Genomic DNA, 16727 nt, shown 5'->3' with positions numbered 1-16727 from the left:
TCAATCAGTCAGGGAACTATTGTCTCCTTAATGATGGGTGTGGATATGTCTCTTCCTCTCTGTCTATTGTCCTCTCTTTATCTCTCTCTCTCTCTCTCTCTCTCTCTCTCTCTCTCTCTCTCTCATTCAATCACCACATCTAGGATTAGTGTGCCTGCCAGCTGTCTGCAGTGACATCTGTTGGAATGAAATGGTATTACAGAGAGAAACAATACCTTCTGTATACCTACAGTATATGGTATGTAACAATACAGTGACATCAATAGTAAGTAAGAGATGTATTTGTACAGTGCTAACACCCTTTCCATCCCTCTCTTACCTTCTCCCGCTGTTTAGCCTTCATCCTGTCATTCTCCTCTTCCTCAGCCTGTTTCCGTTGCCGGTCCATCTCCTGTTTTCTCAGCTTCACGCAACACAAGTAGACAACTTACTCACACTGTCTGTCAAGGGCTATTTAGAAGGCATCATCAAGGAATTAACAGAATGTGAGGGTTTTAAATGCCAGGCTGGAATACGGGCCATAAAGGTATAAATACATCTTTATTGTAAAGTGTAATGATGGAATACGGGCCATAAAGGTATAAATACATCTTTATTGTAAAGTGTAATGATGGAATACGGGCCATAAAGGTATAAATACATATTTATTGTAAAGTGTAATGATGGAATACGGGCCATAAAGGTATAAATACATCTTTATTGTAAAGTGTAATGATGGAATACGGGCCATAAAGGTATAAATACATCTTTATTGTAAAGTGTAATGATGGAATACGGGCCATAAAGGTATAAATACATCTTTATTGTAAAGTGTAATGATGGAATACGGGCCATAAAGGTATAAATACATCTTTATTGTAAAGTGTAATGATGGAATACGGGCCATAAAGGTATAAATACATCTTTATTGTAAAGTGTAATGATGGAATACGGGCCATAAAGGTATAAATACATCTTTATTGTAAAGTGTAATGATGGAATACGGGCCATAAAGGTATAAATACATCTTTATTGTAAAGTGTAATGATGGAATACGGGCCATAAAGGTATAAATACATCTTTATTGTAAAGTGTAATGATGGAATACGGGCCATAAAGGTATAAATACATCTTTATTGTAAAGTGTAATGATGGAATACCTGTTTCTGCAATTTAGATTGGCGTAACTCCAACAGCTGCCTCTCTCTGGCCTCAGCCAATGACACAGCACCACCTTACAGAGATACATGCATTAGAAGATAATATTATTTGTGTGTGTGTGTGTGTGTGTGTGTGTGTGTGTGTGTGTGTGTGTGTGTGTGTGTGTGTGTGTGTGTGTGTGTGTGTGTGTGTGTGTGTGTGTACCTAGCCTCTCTGGGGCCAGCTGGACAGGACCAGGTCTGTTTGCTTCCTTCCATCTCTGTAAATCCTCCTCTTCTTTCTGAGCCACTGCAGGTTAAAAGAGAATGGTGACATGTTGACATTTTACATTCCAAGTATATTTAAGCAATAAGGCACGGGGGGGTGTGGTATATGGCCAATATACCACGACTAAGTGTTGTTCTTAGGCACGACGCAACGTGGCCGTGGTATATTGGCCATATACCACAAACCCACGAGGTGCCTTATTGCTATTATAAACTGGTTACCAACATATTAAGAACATTAAAAACAAATGTTTTGTCATACCTGTGCTATATGGTCTGATATTCCACGGCTGTCAGCCAATCAGCATTCAGGGCTCGAACCACCCAGTTTATAATACAATATATAGTATATTACTAATATATACTATTACTGGAGGAAGGGGTAGATGGGAAGGGAGGGAGGGATAGAGGGATGGAGGGAGGGATGTAGAGATATATCAATGCTAATGTAATAAAACAGGCAGGGAGTGCACCTTGAACCGACCCCCAGAAATCGATTGTGCCACAAAAGCATGCTCAAGTGGCAGAGTCAATATACCAGGGTCGCTACAACGAGACTTACTCATTTGTAGTTTACTCCTTCGTGATTCAATGGGTGGTATCATGGTGAACCCATCTGAACTGAGAGAGAGAGCATGGAAATTAAAATCAAGGTGTATTTGTCACATGCACCTAATACAACATGTGTAGATCTTACCATGAAATGCTTACTTACAAGCCCTTAACCAACCATTTTTTGTAAGAAAAACAAATATATATATAATATATTTTTATTTAAGCACGAAAACAAATATCACAATATATATATATATATATATATAATATATTTGTATTTAAGCACAAAAAAAAAGATCACAATAAAATAACAATAACGAGCCTCCAGTATATACAGGGGGTACCTGTCCGAGACAAGTTGCTGGGGTAAAGGTTAGTCGAAGTAAATTGAGGTAATATGTACATGTAGGTAGGGGTAAAGTGACTATGCATAGATAATAAACAGTGAGTAGCAGCAGTGTAAAAAGGGGGTCAATTCAAAAAGTCTGGGTAGTGTTGGAGCGAACCATTGAGGAGAGAGCTGAGCATTACATAGGTCTGGTTGCAAGGCTGAAATAGCAAGGACATGCACGTTAAGAGAAGGTGACATCCAGGCCTCATGACACCCAGGCTATACTCTATTTTTTGCATTCTATATTCTATATTTTTTGCATTCATGACAGCTGAACGTGCTATGGTCAGCAGGATACAGGAAGAAAGATGTAGGCAAGATAGCTGATGACTAACACCTAAAACATAAGCATGCAATACATACATTATTTTTAGAACATGGAAAGAGTTCTGCCATAGTTGTAACCAAAAGCAGATATGAGCGTTAGTGGGCGTAAACAAGCAAATAACTCAGAATAGGAATTTAATGGTGGCAGACGAACTAAGGGGGAGTAAATGTATTTACATATGTGATGTACACAAATACTATGTATGTATAAAAGCAGAGCCAATGCGAAGAAGGGGCGGCTGTTCCTGTTCCGTATGCAGAGCAGTTGCCATATCAAGCGGTGATGCAACCAGTCAGAGAAAGCGAGAGAAAGGGAAATGTAAATGCCTCCCCCTACTTAGACGTGTAATAACCCTCATAATCTTCTGTGCCAAGGGTTTTACCAGACAGAGGCAATATTCTTGTGCACCAAAACAGAACGCAAGCGTCTGCTCATGTGCGTATGCGTGCGCATAGACTATTTTCACCAGAGATATTAGAGACAGAAGGAGATAGGAACGAATGGCCAATGTATAACAACCCGCCCAGCAAACTGTCGACCAATCACGTTTACGTTGTCATTCGGTGTCACGCGGTTGCTAACTTAATCGTCACGCAAATCCCTTCTCAAAATCAGGTATGAGTCGATAAACCTGCCTATTTTCCTCGGAAGTACGTAATGTCACGATTCCAAAGCTATACGATATTACAGATAACAAGTTAATCTCCAAAAGATGTGTAAATGTGTACTTCATGTTCACGAAATTCATGGTAACGTTAGGTTTTTAAACTTGCTCCCAATTGACTCCCATTCACTCCTGTAAGGAGAGCGCCAATTGTCCCACAATCGCCCAGAATGCACCGCGCGGCCCATTGACAACGTATACAATAGGCCCTATTAGGATTGCAATGCAGTTTTCCATCTCCTCAAAATAATCTCTGGTTTTCTCTTCCACTTCACAGGAATTAAGAGCATGAAACGAAACTGAAATTTACTGTAGCCTAAAGGAGAATATGACTTTACATAAATACTTAATTTAATACATTCTTAATTTGAATGACATTCCCAACTTTTACATAATAATACTTCCAAAACTTTTCCCAATTTTTCTTAAATTTTTTCTTAAACTTGATGCAGAAGAGGACCTTCCATATCAATATAGCCCGAATATCCCATTGAAACATTGGAAAATACATAGTCTAATGTAGATAAATATTATTGGCTACTACTCACTGTCGAGGCTGAGTTGGATCCTGCTGTGTTTGTGGGTCGGTGTTCGCGTTAACAGGTGCGTTAGCGTTGACATCAGGATTGGAATCCCCGGGCTCTTGCCATGCATTATTTCCAGACTGCCTATTTGTTCTCCGATTAACTCCTGAATTGGTCAAATTGATTCTATTATTACTATAATATCCCTGGTCGTCCATGGTGGCAGCCTATATCCTATGGCTACTGACACAGAACTGTCTGAGACGCCGGTAAATTGGAGAAGCCCCTACCCCCTGTGGCAGACACGCGTATTGGAAAGTTAACTCCCAGTATTACCCACAGACTACAGTGCCTTCAGAAAGTATTCACACCTCTTGACTTTTCCAAAATTTGTTGTAAAAAGTGGGATTTTTTATGTGTTTAATTTACATTTTTTTTGTCAATGATCTACACTAAATACTCTAATGTTGACATGTAAGAAAAATTCGAACATTTTGTAAAACAAATCATGAAAAATAAAACACTAATATATCTTGATTAGATAAGTATTCACAAGTCAAAACATGTTAGAATCACATTTGGCTGTGATTACAGCTGTGAGTATTTCTGGGTAAGTCTCTGAGATCTTTACCCACCTGGATTGTACAACATTTGGCCATTTATTATTTTCATAATTCTTCAAGCTCAGTAAAATTGGTTGTTGATCATTGCTAGACAACCATTTTCAGGTATTGCCATAGATTTTCAAGCAGATTTAAGTCAAAACTGTAACTCAGCCACTTAGGAACATTCACTGTCTTCTTGGTAAGCAAGTCCAGTGTAGATTTGGCCTTGTGTTTTAGGTTGTTGTCCTGCTGATAGATGAATTCATCTCCCAGTGTCTGGTGGAAGCAGACTGAACCAGGTTTAGCTCTAGGATTATGCCTGTGCTTAGCTACATTCCATAGATTTTTTATTTATTTTTTATTCTGAAAAACTCCCCAGTCCTTAACTATTACAAGCATACCCATAACATGATAAAGCCACCACTATGCTTGACAGTATGGAGAGCGGTACTCAGTCATGTGTTGTATTGGATTTGCCCCAAACATAACACTTTGTATTCAGAACAGAAAACTATGTGCTTTGCCACATTTTTTTGCAGTATTGGTTTAGTGCCTTGTTGAAAACAGGATGCATGTGTGTATTTTTTAAATTCTGTACATGCTTACTTCTTTACACTCTGTCAATTAGGTTAGTATTGTGGAGTAACTACAATGTTGTTGAGCCATCCTCAGTTTTCTTCTATCACAGCCATTAAACTCTGTAACTGTTTTAAAAGTCACCATTGGCCTCATTTCCTTCTTCTCCAGCAACTAAGTTAGGAAGGACACCTGTATATTTGTAGTGACTGGGTGTATTGATACACCATCCAAAGTGCAATTAATAACTTCATTAATAACTTCACTATGCTCAAAGGGATATTCAATGTCTGCTTTTTTTTTCTTTTTTTCTGCTTTGTGATTGAATCTGTGTTTGAAATGCACTGCTTAACTGAGGGACCTGAGAGATAATAATTGTATGTGTGGGGTACAGAGATGATGTAGTCATTCAAAAATCATGTTAAACACTTTATTGTACACAGAGTGAGTCCATGCAACTTATTATGGGACTTGTTAAGCAAATATTTACTACTGGACTCATTTAGGCTTGCCATAACAAAGGGGTTGAGTACTTATTGACTCAACACATTTCAGCTTTTCGTTTTTAATTCATTTGTAAAAATGTCACAAAACATCATTCCACTTTGAAATTATGAGGTATTGAGTGTAGGTCAGTGACACAGCATCTCTATTAAATCCATTTTAAATTGAGTCTGTAACACAACAAAATGTGGAAAACAATCAAGGGGTGTACAGTCAGCCCAACACTATAAAAGTTTAGCAAAATCGTTTTTACAACTGAATAAAACGAATATTGCTGTATCCTAATACAAATTGTGTTGCAGGATTTAAATTCCCTAGGAGTAAATAAAAATGCATTGCTTCCATCTGCTATTGCTGTGAATTATCTCACTATGTATATTTTTATGACATTTAATTTGTTTGTTTTCATGTGATTCATTGATTAATAACATTTTTAAATAGAATGATTTGCAAGAAAGTCCCTACAGGTAACTGCCAAAATAACGGAAACACCAACATAGTATGTTAATAGGGTGTTGGGCCACCATGAGCCGCCAGAACAGCTTCAATAGCCTTGATATATATTCTGCCATGTAGCCTAAGTGTCTGGAACTCAATTTGATACCATTCTTCCACGATAAATTCAATCATTTGGTGTTTTTTTGATGGTGGCAGAAAACGCTGTTCCAGAATTTCCAATACATGTTTAATTAGGTTGAGATCTGGTAATAGAGAGACACACACACACACACACACACACACTTTAAACCCCTTATGCCTCCTTTGAGACCCTTCTTTCAAAGTCACTGAGAACTCTTCTTCTAGCCATGGTAGCCAAAATAATTGGCAACTGGGAATGTGTATACACGACCCTAAGCATGATGGAATGTTAATTGTTTAATGAACTTTCAATATGCGTTCTATTCCTTATTTACTCAAGCGTTATCTTTATTTTGTCAGTTACCTGAAGATCACCTGTTCGTTCTGGATTACGAAATGGTATTTAAATTGATCTTGTGTTTTGTTCCATCAGACGCTTTGTAAACTAGTTGTGTCCTTCAGGTGACGGTACAGGTACAGGTACAGGTACAGGTACAGGTACAGGTACAGGTACAGGTACAGGTACAGGTACAGGTACAGGGGCATTGCAGTGACAGCGTGGGGAACGCCAGCGCGCTAATTATGGAAGGAGAAACGGCGCAATATGCTGAATACAATCCTCAATCTAACATCAGGAGCGAAACAGAAATCGACAAAAGACTTGTATGTATACCGATTATTTTGTTGTTTAAAATTTTGGTGGATAGCTGCGCTAGCTAGTTACATAACTCTGAAGCTAGCTAGCCAGCTAAAGTTAATACCAGACCGTTTAGCCAAACTGTTTTACAGCTAGCTAGTTAGTGGATATCTAGCTACAGAAGCAAGTTATGGTTGCAAATCCCAGCAATTATCAACGGAACCAAGGTTCTCATTAAGGTGATTAATCTAGCAGTCTCCAGTAACATGCTGTGATGTAATCAACCGGCTTGTGTCTCAGCCATGCAATGAATGAATGAAATTGCATTGTTGTAGTAGTATTGATATTCTTCTGTATCTTCAGGGTGGCACTCTGATAGCGGTTGGCCTTGGTGTTGCTGCCGCAGGATTTGCAGGTAAGAAATGGCAAACACTCACACACCCAGGTTATTTAGAAAGTGTGTCTAACAGAACATTGTCATCTTCCAATTCAACACAACCGAAGTGGTGTTTTCAGGTTCTTGCAGACAGCAACAGTGAATAGGTCCTTCATGACATTGCTATCAGGGATGGTTGAAGAGTGTTTGCACAGCCATATTGTATCATGGTTAATAGTTAAGCAGTGTTTTCTGCCAATTGCCACAGGTTTGATCTGAGGTCAGAGTGTTAGTAGTTGTGGTGCCCTTGACGAAGAGCACAGCCTGATTGTCCTCACTCTGTACATGGAAAGGGGTGTGTGTGTGTGGTCCTTACATTGGGTAAGGGCTTTCAGCTCTGGAGTTTTAGGAAAACAGAACTTCCAGGCAGCCTGGAGTAGCCCACTCAGAACATGTCAATCATCAGTTTATAATTTATGCCCTGATTACTCCCAGAGTTGAGTTTAGCAGCATGGCTTTATAGATGACTGGTTTGGTGTTTTTCTCTTGGAAACCAGCTCCTCCCAGAGGTTTTTTTGCTAACTTATGAGTATATAAACCAGACAATGTTTGGCAGGGTCTAGGACAACAGCCACTGACCCAGTACACACCGATGACACATACACGCTGAAGTTTATATAAAACAATATATATACTTAACAAAAATATAAATGCAGCATGCAACAATTTCAATGATTTTTACTGAGTTACAGTTTATATAAGGAAATCAGTCAATTGAAATATATAAATTGGGCCCTAATCTATGGATTTCACATAACTGGGCAGGGGCACAAGCCATGGGTGGGCTTGGGAGGGTATAGGCCCACCTACTGGGGAGTCAGGCCCAGCCAACCACAATTACCCCCCCCCCACACACACACACACACACAAAATGGCTTTATTGCAGACAGAAATACTCATCAGTTTCATCAACTGTCCAGGTAGCTGATCTCATACAATTCCGCAGGTGAAGAAGCCGGATGTGGAGGTCCTGGGCTGGCATTGTTATAAGTGATCTGCGATTGTGAGGCCTGTTAGACGTACTGCCAAATTCTCTAAAATGACAATGGAGGAAACTCATGGTAGAGAAATTAACATTAAATTATCTGGCAACCTTTCTGGTGGACATTTCTGCAGTCAGCATGCCAATTGCACCCTCCCTCAACTTGAGACATCTGTTGCATTGTGTTGTGTGACAGAACTGCACATTTTAGAGTGGCCTTTTATTGTCCCCAGCACAAGGTGCACCTGTGTAATAATCATGCTGTTTAATCAGCTTCTTGATATGCCACACCTGTCATTTCTGTGATCTTTTATTTCACCTCATGAAACATGGGATGAGCACTTTACATATTGAGTTTATATATTTCTGTTTGTATTTGTCACATACACCTGATAGGTGCAGTGAAATGTGGTGTTTTACAGGGTCAGCCATAATAGTATTGTGCCCCTTGAACATATTGGGTTTAAGTGCCTTGCTCAAGACACATCGACAGATTTTTCACCTTGATGGCTCAGGTCTTTTGGTTACTGGCCCAAAACTCTAAACGCCAGGCCACCTGCCAACCATATTAGACAGGGCAAGAACATGGAACTGTGGAAAGGTGTTTGTGTGTAGGACAATAAACATGTACTGTGTTTTAGGTCGCTATGCGTTCCAGTTGTGGAAGCGTCTAGGACAAGTCCTGTCACAGGGTAAGAAGATGCCCACCTCAGTAAGTAACCAACTAACTTAGCTATGTAGTTCACAGGTCTAGGATAGTACCACAATCCTAACCATAAGAGTGATAAAACATGTTGAGTTGTTTTGAGCAACTTTTACATACTCTGATGGTCTTTTATTAGAACACATCACTGAAGCTATGCATGATCAGTGATGACACCTGCTGATTTTGCCGAAAATTCTCCCCACACATGCACACATTGGCAAAATGGGGGTCTCTTGTTTTGTCCCATCAGATAGTCACCAAGCACCAATATTTGTGATGAAGTGTTCATTCCACTGACTGTCTGGTAGCGGGTGGGCTGACTGTCTGTAGGTCTGGTAGTGGGTGGGCTGACTGTCTGTAGGTCTGGTAGCGGGTGGGCTGACTGTCTGTAGGTCTGGTAGCGGGTGGGCTTGCTGTCTGTAGGTCTGGTAGCGGGTGGGCTGACTGTCTGTAGGTCTGGTAGTGGGTGGGCTGGCTGTCTGTAGGTCTGGTAGCGGGTGGGCTGACTGTCTGTAGGTCTGGTAGTGGGTGGGCTGACTGTTTGTAGGTCTGGTAGTGAGTGGGCTGACTGTCTGTAGGTCTGGTAGCGGGTGGGCTGGCTGTCTGTAGGTCTGGTAGCGGGTGGGCTGACTGTCTGTAGGTCTGGTAGCGGGTGGGTTGATGTCTGGTAGCGGGTGGGCTGGCTGACTGTAGGTCGGGTAGCAGGTGGGCTGACTGTCTATAGGTCTGGTAGCGGGTGGGCTGACTGTTTGGTAGCGGGTGGGCTGACTGTCTGTAGGTCTGGTAGCGGGTGGGCTGACTGTCTAGTTTGGGTAGCGGGTGGGCTGATGTCTGGTAGCGGGTGGGCTGACTGTCCGGTAGCGGGTCGGCTGACTGTCTGTAGGTCTGGTAGCGGGTGGGCTGACTGTCTAGTTCGGGTAGCGGGTGGGCTGATGTCTGGTAGCGGGTGGGCTGATGTCTGGTAGCAGGTGGGCTGACTGTCTGTAGGTCTGGTAGCGGGTGGGCTGGGCTGACTGTCTGGGTTGAGGTCTGGTAGCGGGTGGGCTGACTGTCTGTAGATCGGGTCTGTAGCTCTGGGTGGGCTGACTGTCTAGGTCTGGTAGCGGGTGGGCTGACTGTCTGTAGATCGGGTAGCGGGTGGGCTGATTGTCTGGTAGCGGGTGGGCTGACTGTCTGTAGGTCTGGTAGCGGGTGGGCTGGCTGTCTATAGGTCTGGTAGCGGGTGGGCTGATGTCTGGTAGCGGGTGGGTTGACTGTCTTTAGGTCTGGTAGCGGGTGGGCTGACTGTCTGTAGGTCTGGTAGCGGGTGGGCTGACTGTCTAGGTCTGGTAGCGGGTGGGCTGACTGTCTGTAGTTCGGGTAGCGGGTGGGCTGACTGTCTGTAGGTCTGGTAGCGGGTGGGCTGGCTGTCTATAGGTCTGGTAGCGGGTGGGCTGATGTCTGGTAGCGGGTGGGCTGATGTCTGGTAGCGGGTGGGCTGACTGTATATAGGTCTGGTAGCGGGTGTGCTGACTGTCTGGTAGCGGGTGGGCTGACTGTCTGTAGGTCTGGTAGCGGGTGAGCTGACTGTCTGGTAGCGGGTGGGCTGACTGTCTGCAGGTCTGGTAGCAGGTGAGCTGACTGTCTGGTAGCGGGTGGGCTGACTGTCGGGTAGCGGGTGGGCTGATTGTCTGTAGGTCGGGTAGTGGGTGGGCTGACTGTCGGGTAGTGGGTGGGCTGACTGTCTGTAGGTCGGGTAGTGGGTGGGCTGACTGTCTGGTAGCGGGTGGGCTGACTGTCTGCAGGTCTGGTAGCAGGTGAGCTGACTGTCTGGTAGCGGGTGGGCTGACTGTCGGGTAGCGGGTGGGCTGACTGTCGGGTAGCGGGTGGGCTGACTGTCTGTAGGTCGGGTAGTGGGTGGGCTGACTGTCTGGTAGTGGGTGGGCTGACTGTCTGTAGGTCGGGTAATGGGTGGGCTGACTGTCTGGTAGCGGGTGGGCTGACTGTCTGTAGGTTGGGTAGTGGGTGGGCTGACTGTCTGTAGGTTGGGTAAGGGGGGGTTACGGATTGTAGGTTGGGTAGCGGGTTGCGGTTGGGCTGACTGTCTGTAGTTCAGGTAGCGGGTGGGCTGACTGTCTGTGGTTCGGGTTGCGGGTGGGCTGACTGTCTGTAGGTTGGGTAAGGGGGGTTATGGTCTGTAGGTTGGGTAGCGGGTTGCGGGTGGGCTGACTGTCTGTAGTTCGGGTAACGGGTGGGCTGACTGTCTCTAGTTCGGGTAGCGGGTGGGCTGACTGTCTGTAGGGTGACATTTTTGTGCAGGTGTAGTAAAATACTTTATTTTACAGGGTCGGCTATAGTGGTATGGCACCCTTGGAGCAAATTAGGGTTAAATGCCTTGCTCAAGGGCACTTCAACCAATTTTTTTTCTTCATATTGTTAGCTCTGGTATTTGAACCAGGGACTTTTGGGTTACTGGCCCAACACTTTAAACACTAGCCTACCTGCTGCCATGGATAGTGTGTGGACTTACTCACAATTGACATTTCCTTGCTGCACTTGAGTTTGTCTCCACAGGACAGAGGTTCCAACAACAGGTTCCCAGGCGTATGATGCACCCACTGCACTCTCTCTCACCTCCTCCTTAACCTGATCTGTGTGTTTTGTGTCTATGTACCTAAGTTCAATTGGAGGGCACCTACAGTTTAAGTCGGAAGTTTACATACACTTAGGTTGGAGTCATTAACTTGTTTTTCAACCACGCCAAAACTATAGTTTGTTAACAAGAAATTTGTGAAAAGTCGGTTAGGACATCTACTTTGTGCATGACACAAGTAATTTTTCCAACTATTTCACTTATAATTCACTGTATCACAATTCGAGTGGGTCAGAAGTTTACATACACTAAGTTGACTGTGCCTTTAAACAGCTAGGAAAATTCCAGAAAATGATGTCATGGCTTTAGAAGCTTCTGATAGGCTAATTGACATAATTTGAGTCAATTGGAGGTGTACCTGTGGATGCATTTCAAGGCCTACCTTCAATCTCAGTGCCTCTTTGCTTGACATCATGGGAAAATCAACAAAAATCAGCCATGACCTCAGGAAAACAAATTGAAGACCTCCACAAGTCTGGTTCATCCTTGGGAGCAATTTCCAAACGCCTGAAGGTCCCACGTTCATCTGTACAAACAATAGTACGCAAGTATAAACACAATGGGACCACGCAGCCGTCATACAGCTCAGAAAGGAGATGCGTTCTGTCTCCTAAAGATGAACGTACTTTGGTGCGAAAAATGGAAATCAATAACAGCAAAGGACCTTGTGAAGATGCTGGAGGAAACGGGTACAAAAGTATCTATATCCACAGTCCAACAAGTCCTATATCGACATAACCTGAAAGGCTGCTCAGCAAGGAGGAAGCCACTGCTCCAAAACCGCCATAAAAAAGCCAGACTACGGTTTGGAACTGCACATGGGGACAAAGATTGTACTTTTTGGAGAAATGTCCTCTGGTCTGATGAAACAAAAATAGAACTGCTTGGCCATAATGACCATTGTTATGTTTGGAGGAAAAAGGGGGACGCTTGCAAGCCGAAGCGCATTGTCCCAACCGTGAAGCACGGGGATGGCAGCATCATGTTGTGGGGGTGCTTTGCTGCAGGAGGGACTGGTGCTCTTCACAAAATAGATGGCTTCATGAGGAAAGGAAAATTATGTGGATATATTGAAGTAACATCTCAAGACATCAGTCAGGAAGTTAAAGCTTGGTCACAAATGGGTCTTCCAAATGGACAATGACCCCAAGCATACTTCCAAAGTTGTGTCAAAATGGCTTAAGGACAACAAAGTCAAGGTATTGGAGTGGACATCACAAAGCCCTGACCTCATTCCTATAGAACATTTGTGGGCAGAACTGAAAAAGTGTGTGTGAGCAAGGAGGCCTACAAACAGTAATACCAGCTCTGTCAGGAGGAATGGGCCAAAATTCACCCGACTTGTTGTGGGAAGCTTGTGGAAGGCTACCCAAAATGTTTTACCCAAGTTAAACAATGTAAAGGCAATGCTACCAAATACTAATTGAGTGTATGTAAACATCTAACCCACTGGGAATGTGATGAAATAAATAATTCTCTCTACTATTATTCTGACACTTCACATTCTTAAAATAATGTGGTGATCATAACTGACCTAAGACAGGGTATCTTTACTAGGATTAAATGTCAGGAATTATGAAACTGAGTTTAAATGTATTTGGCTAAGGTGTATGTAAACTTCTGACTTCAACTGTAGGCCAGCTGGGAAAGGGAGGGGTCAGAAAGGGCAGACACACAGCTGTACTTTTTGATGACTCACTTTGGGTGTGGGAGTGAAACAGTCATTCCATATAGTGTGTGATTGAGGCAGTGCGTGACATGAGCTAGTTGAGTGATCAGACCTCACACTCTGTATGCCTGTCTGTGGGACTCACTGACTGTGTGTGTGTGTGTGTCAAATAAAGCAGTGTGTGGGAGCAGGGAGTTACTGAACCCGAGCCAACAACTCCTATCTCTGACAATCTTGTTTTGATCTGTTGTACCAAATAATGCACTTCCACCTTTCATGCTGTAGACCTTTACACTGAGGACAGAAGGATATGTTTCCAGACAGTCAGTGGGCGAGTTGACTGATGAATACAGGTTTGTTGTATACTTTCAGTACTTACACCTCTCCTCGCTCTCCAGTCCTTCTCATCCCATCACTATAATGGGGGGTTTGACCAGAAGATGACTAAAAAGGAAGCCAGCCTCATCCTTGGTATTAGGTAAGACTGCTGTAATCATGCTTGTGTGCATGCTACTCATGCTCGACTGTTTATGCGGGTGTGTGCACGACTGTTTCTATTTGTCAGTGTGTGTTCATGCTTAAGGATGTGTGTGATTTTTCTCTGGGTCTTTGATGGGTTTATATTAGTCATCTCTCTTCCTGGTTTAGTTCATTTTTGCACTGTCTATCACGTTAGGGAGAGAACAGAACACCACTGAATAGTTTAGTGGTCAGAAGGACTGGATGGGTTTTACTGCAACTTGTCAGTCTTTGGTGTGGCCAATAGATGGTGCTGCAATCCTGCTCTGTTTTGTATAGCCCAACCACCCCTCTCTAACCTTTATCTGTCGCTTCCCCTGAAGCCCAACCACCCCTCTCTAACCTTTATCTGTCGCTTCCCCTGAAGCCCAACCACCCCTCTCTAACCTTTATCTGTCGCTTCCCCTGAAGCCCAACCACCCCTCTCTAACCTTTATCTGTCGCTTCCCCTGAAGCCCAACCAAACCTCTCTAACCTTTATCTGTCGCTTCCCCTGAAGCCCAACCACCCCTCTCTAACCTTTATCTGTCGCTTCCCCTGAAGCCCAACCACCCCTCTCTAACCTTTATCTGTCGCTTCCCCTGAAGCCCAACCACCCCTCTCTAACCTTTATCTGTCGCTTCCCCTGAAGCCCAACCACCCCTCTCTAACCTTTATCTGTCGCTTCCCCTGAAGCCCAACCACCCCTCTCTAACCTTTATCTGTCGCTTCCCCTGAAGCCCAACCACCCCTCTCTAACCTTTATCTGTCGCTTCCCCTGAAGCCCAACCACCCCTCTCTAACCTTTATCTGTCGCTTCCCCTGAAGCCCATCCACCCCTCTCTAACCTTTATCTGTCGCTTCCCCTGAAGCCCAACCACCCCTCTCTAACCTTTATCTGTCGCTTCCCCTGAAGCCCAACCACCCCTCTCTAACCTTTATCTGTCGCTTCCCCTGAAGCCCAACCACCCCTCTCTAACCTTTATCTGTCGCTTCCCCTGAAGCCCAACCAGCACCAACTCAAAGGTGAGAAATGCTCACCGGAGGATCATGGTCCTGAACCACCCAGGTTAAGGTCAGTTTAACCCCAAGGTACTAGACATGATCAATTACAGATGAGATATTGCTTTTACGTGCTTAATCTCTTTATTACTGGTTATCAGCATGAACAGGAGAGCACCTGTCTATTGAACCACTCGTCCCTTTTCTCCTACTCAAGGTTAATGGCCTCCCTCAGTCTCCCTCTGCTGAGAGGATTACATGCATGCGCACGCACACAGTCATGCACAAACACGCATACACAGTAGCTAGTTTTACACACTCGTCCCCAATGTGTTTTTCCCTCCTGAGAGGAGTACACACACGGCGGGTAGTTGTACTCTGTGAAATGAGAAATGGCCTGTGGGATTCCTATCTGACTATGGGCGATAAGGGCTGAGGTGACAGGGAGAAAGGAGAGGGAGAATAAGGGTATGAAATATTGGGCTATAAGCTCTGTAGGGTCACCTTCTGTAGCCACATCCATCAATGCTGTCACCCTTGGATATGTCTTGGGTTCTGGTAACACAGTATCTATTAGTTTCCATGTGTTTGGTCAGAGGGACATCACTGGAGAAGAGAGGGTAATAACTAGGGCTGTTGCAGTGACCATATTACCGGCAGTCATGACTAGACCTGCACGGAATCCGCACACAAAGAAATCCGACAAATCTGCAGAATTTCAAATAGAATGCATAGCATTCTGAAGCAAAGATAAGCTGCTTGCGGAGTTAAATAGAATTGACATGTTTTAATTTGATGTATTTCAATGAAAACAGAACATTTAATCAGTGAAAAGTGTAGCGTCTTCCCTGTGTGAGAGGTCCAGGGTGCAGACGGCTCCGTGATTGAATGACCGCTGTCTGAGGAAAGAACTATTGAACAAAGAATGCCCAGATTTACACCAGAGGAGATGAAGAGTAAACACTTGGCGACCAGAATAACAGCCAGGGACAGGGAGTTTCCAGGATTGAGGAGTACTTTTCTTCAAAGTCTGTCAGCATTCAATCAACTACATACAGCGTCAAACTGAGGTGGAGCACCTGCGGTCACTCTGTCTCAAAAATAGGACAGCTAGTGGACCAGGTAAACGTTCTGATGCTATAGCTAGCTACAGACATTAACTAGCTAGTAGTTTTGTTCTAGTTTGCTAATATCTGTTCTTGACAATGAAATTGTCTGCCGTGGTGTAAAAATACTTTAAAGTAGTTTTTTTGGAGTATCTGTACTGGACACCATCACAATAAATCTATGATGTATTTTAGGCAGGTCTAATGAGACATGATATGAAGAAAATGCATTTCAGATTAATAGGAGTTGGCCTACTGTATGTTGTCTGGCTATGCACCCTGCTGTAGGATAGTTCAGACAAGATATGCTTAAATCCTGTCTCATTATTTTATAGTAAGAATATAATTGAATATAGCTGAATAAAAATAGGAAGGGTATTTGTCCCATTCCGGAGCGAGTTCACATATGAAACATGAAAGTGATCATTTGAAACAGGTTCTATAGACGCTAGATTTAGAGTTATTTGGCAACTTTAGTCATTAATGATACAAACCTTAGAATGTCTTAGAAATCCAAACATATGGGCTGCATGGTGCGACTATATGCTATTGATGATTTGAGAAAGTCACACAGAAAGCTTGCGCTCTGTTCCTTGCCTAAGGTTGCACATGCTGTTCTCTACCAAGTGCTTCATTTGTTCGGGAACATCGATAGTAACATGTTTTCACAACTAAACATATTTCATTAAACTGTTGACAGCTCCGCTCTGAATGTTTTAATATTCTATATTTTCAATATTTTAATTAAAGGTTTCTTTTTCGGGGTGGCTTGAGTTCATATATAGGCCTAGGTTTATACACAGTGCACATGGATGTTTTGAATTAATCGATTTCGTTGTTTGGCTTTGAAACAACATCCACAATGACCATGTTTTCCACTGTTTCAAACTGCTGTTTAACTTATTTCTTCAAATTCAGCAATAACAG

General features: G+C 43.3%; 2 protein-coding genes across 2 annotated transcripts in view; one reads left to right on the top strand and one right to left on the bottom strand.

Moving 5' to 3' along the window:
* epsti1 (epithelial stromal interaction 1) overlaps nt 1-4174 on the bottom strand; it is a 13231-nt gene extending 9057 nt beyond the window's left edge. Inside the window, exons 1-5 of the mRNA XM_052493474.1 lie at nt 3893-4174; nt 1969-2027; nt 1345-1428; nt 1140-1213; nt 320-403 (exon numbers count right to left, since the gene is read on the bottom strand). Coding sequence (XP_052349434.1) covers nt 320-403; nt 1140-1213; nt 1345-1428; nt 1969-2027; nt 3893-4086 — 495 coding nt within the window. The 5' untranslated portion in view covers nt 4087-4174. The remainder of the gene's footprint in view (nt 1-319; nt 404-1139; nt 1214-1344; nt 1429-1968; nt 2028-3892) is intronic.
* A 2540-nt stretch (nt 4175-6714) lies between these two features.
* On the top strand, nt 6715-14766 carry LOC118371333 (dnaJ homolog subfamily C member 15-like). The gene is made up of 5 exons (XM_035756747.1): nt 6715-6795; nt 7133-7184; nt 8829-8899; nt 13593-13672; nt 14697-14766. Exons 1-5 carry the CDS (start codon nt 6715-6717, stop codon nt 14764-14766), a joined length of 354 nt encoding a protein of 117 aa, XP_035612640.1.
* Nucleotides 14767-16727: the final 1961 nt, after the last annotated feature.

The sequence above is a fragment of the Oncorhynchus keta genome, chromosome 34 (assembly GCF_023373465.1).
Source record: "Oncorhynchus keta strain PuntledgeMale-10-30-2019 chromosome 34, Oket_V2, whole genome shotgun sequence".
Lineage (NCBI taxonomy): Eukaryota > Metazoa > Chordata > Actinopteri > Salmoniformes > Salmonidae > Oncorhynchus > Oncorhynchus keta.
This window is presented reverse-complemented; position numbering and strand designations above follow the sequence as displayed.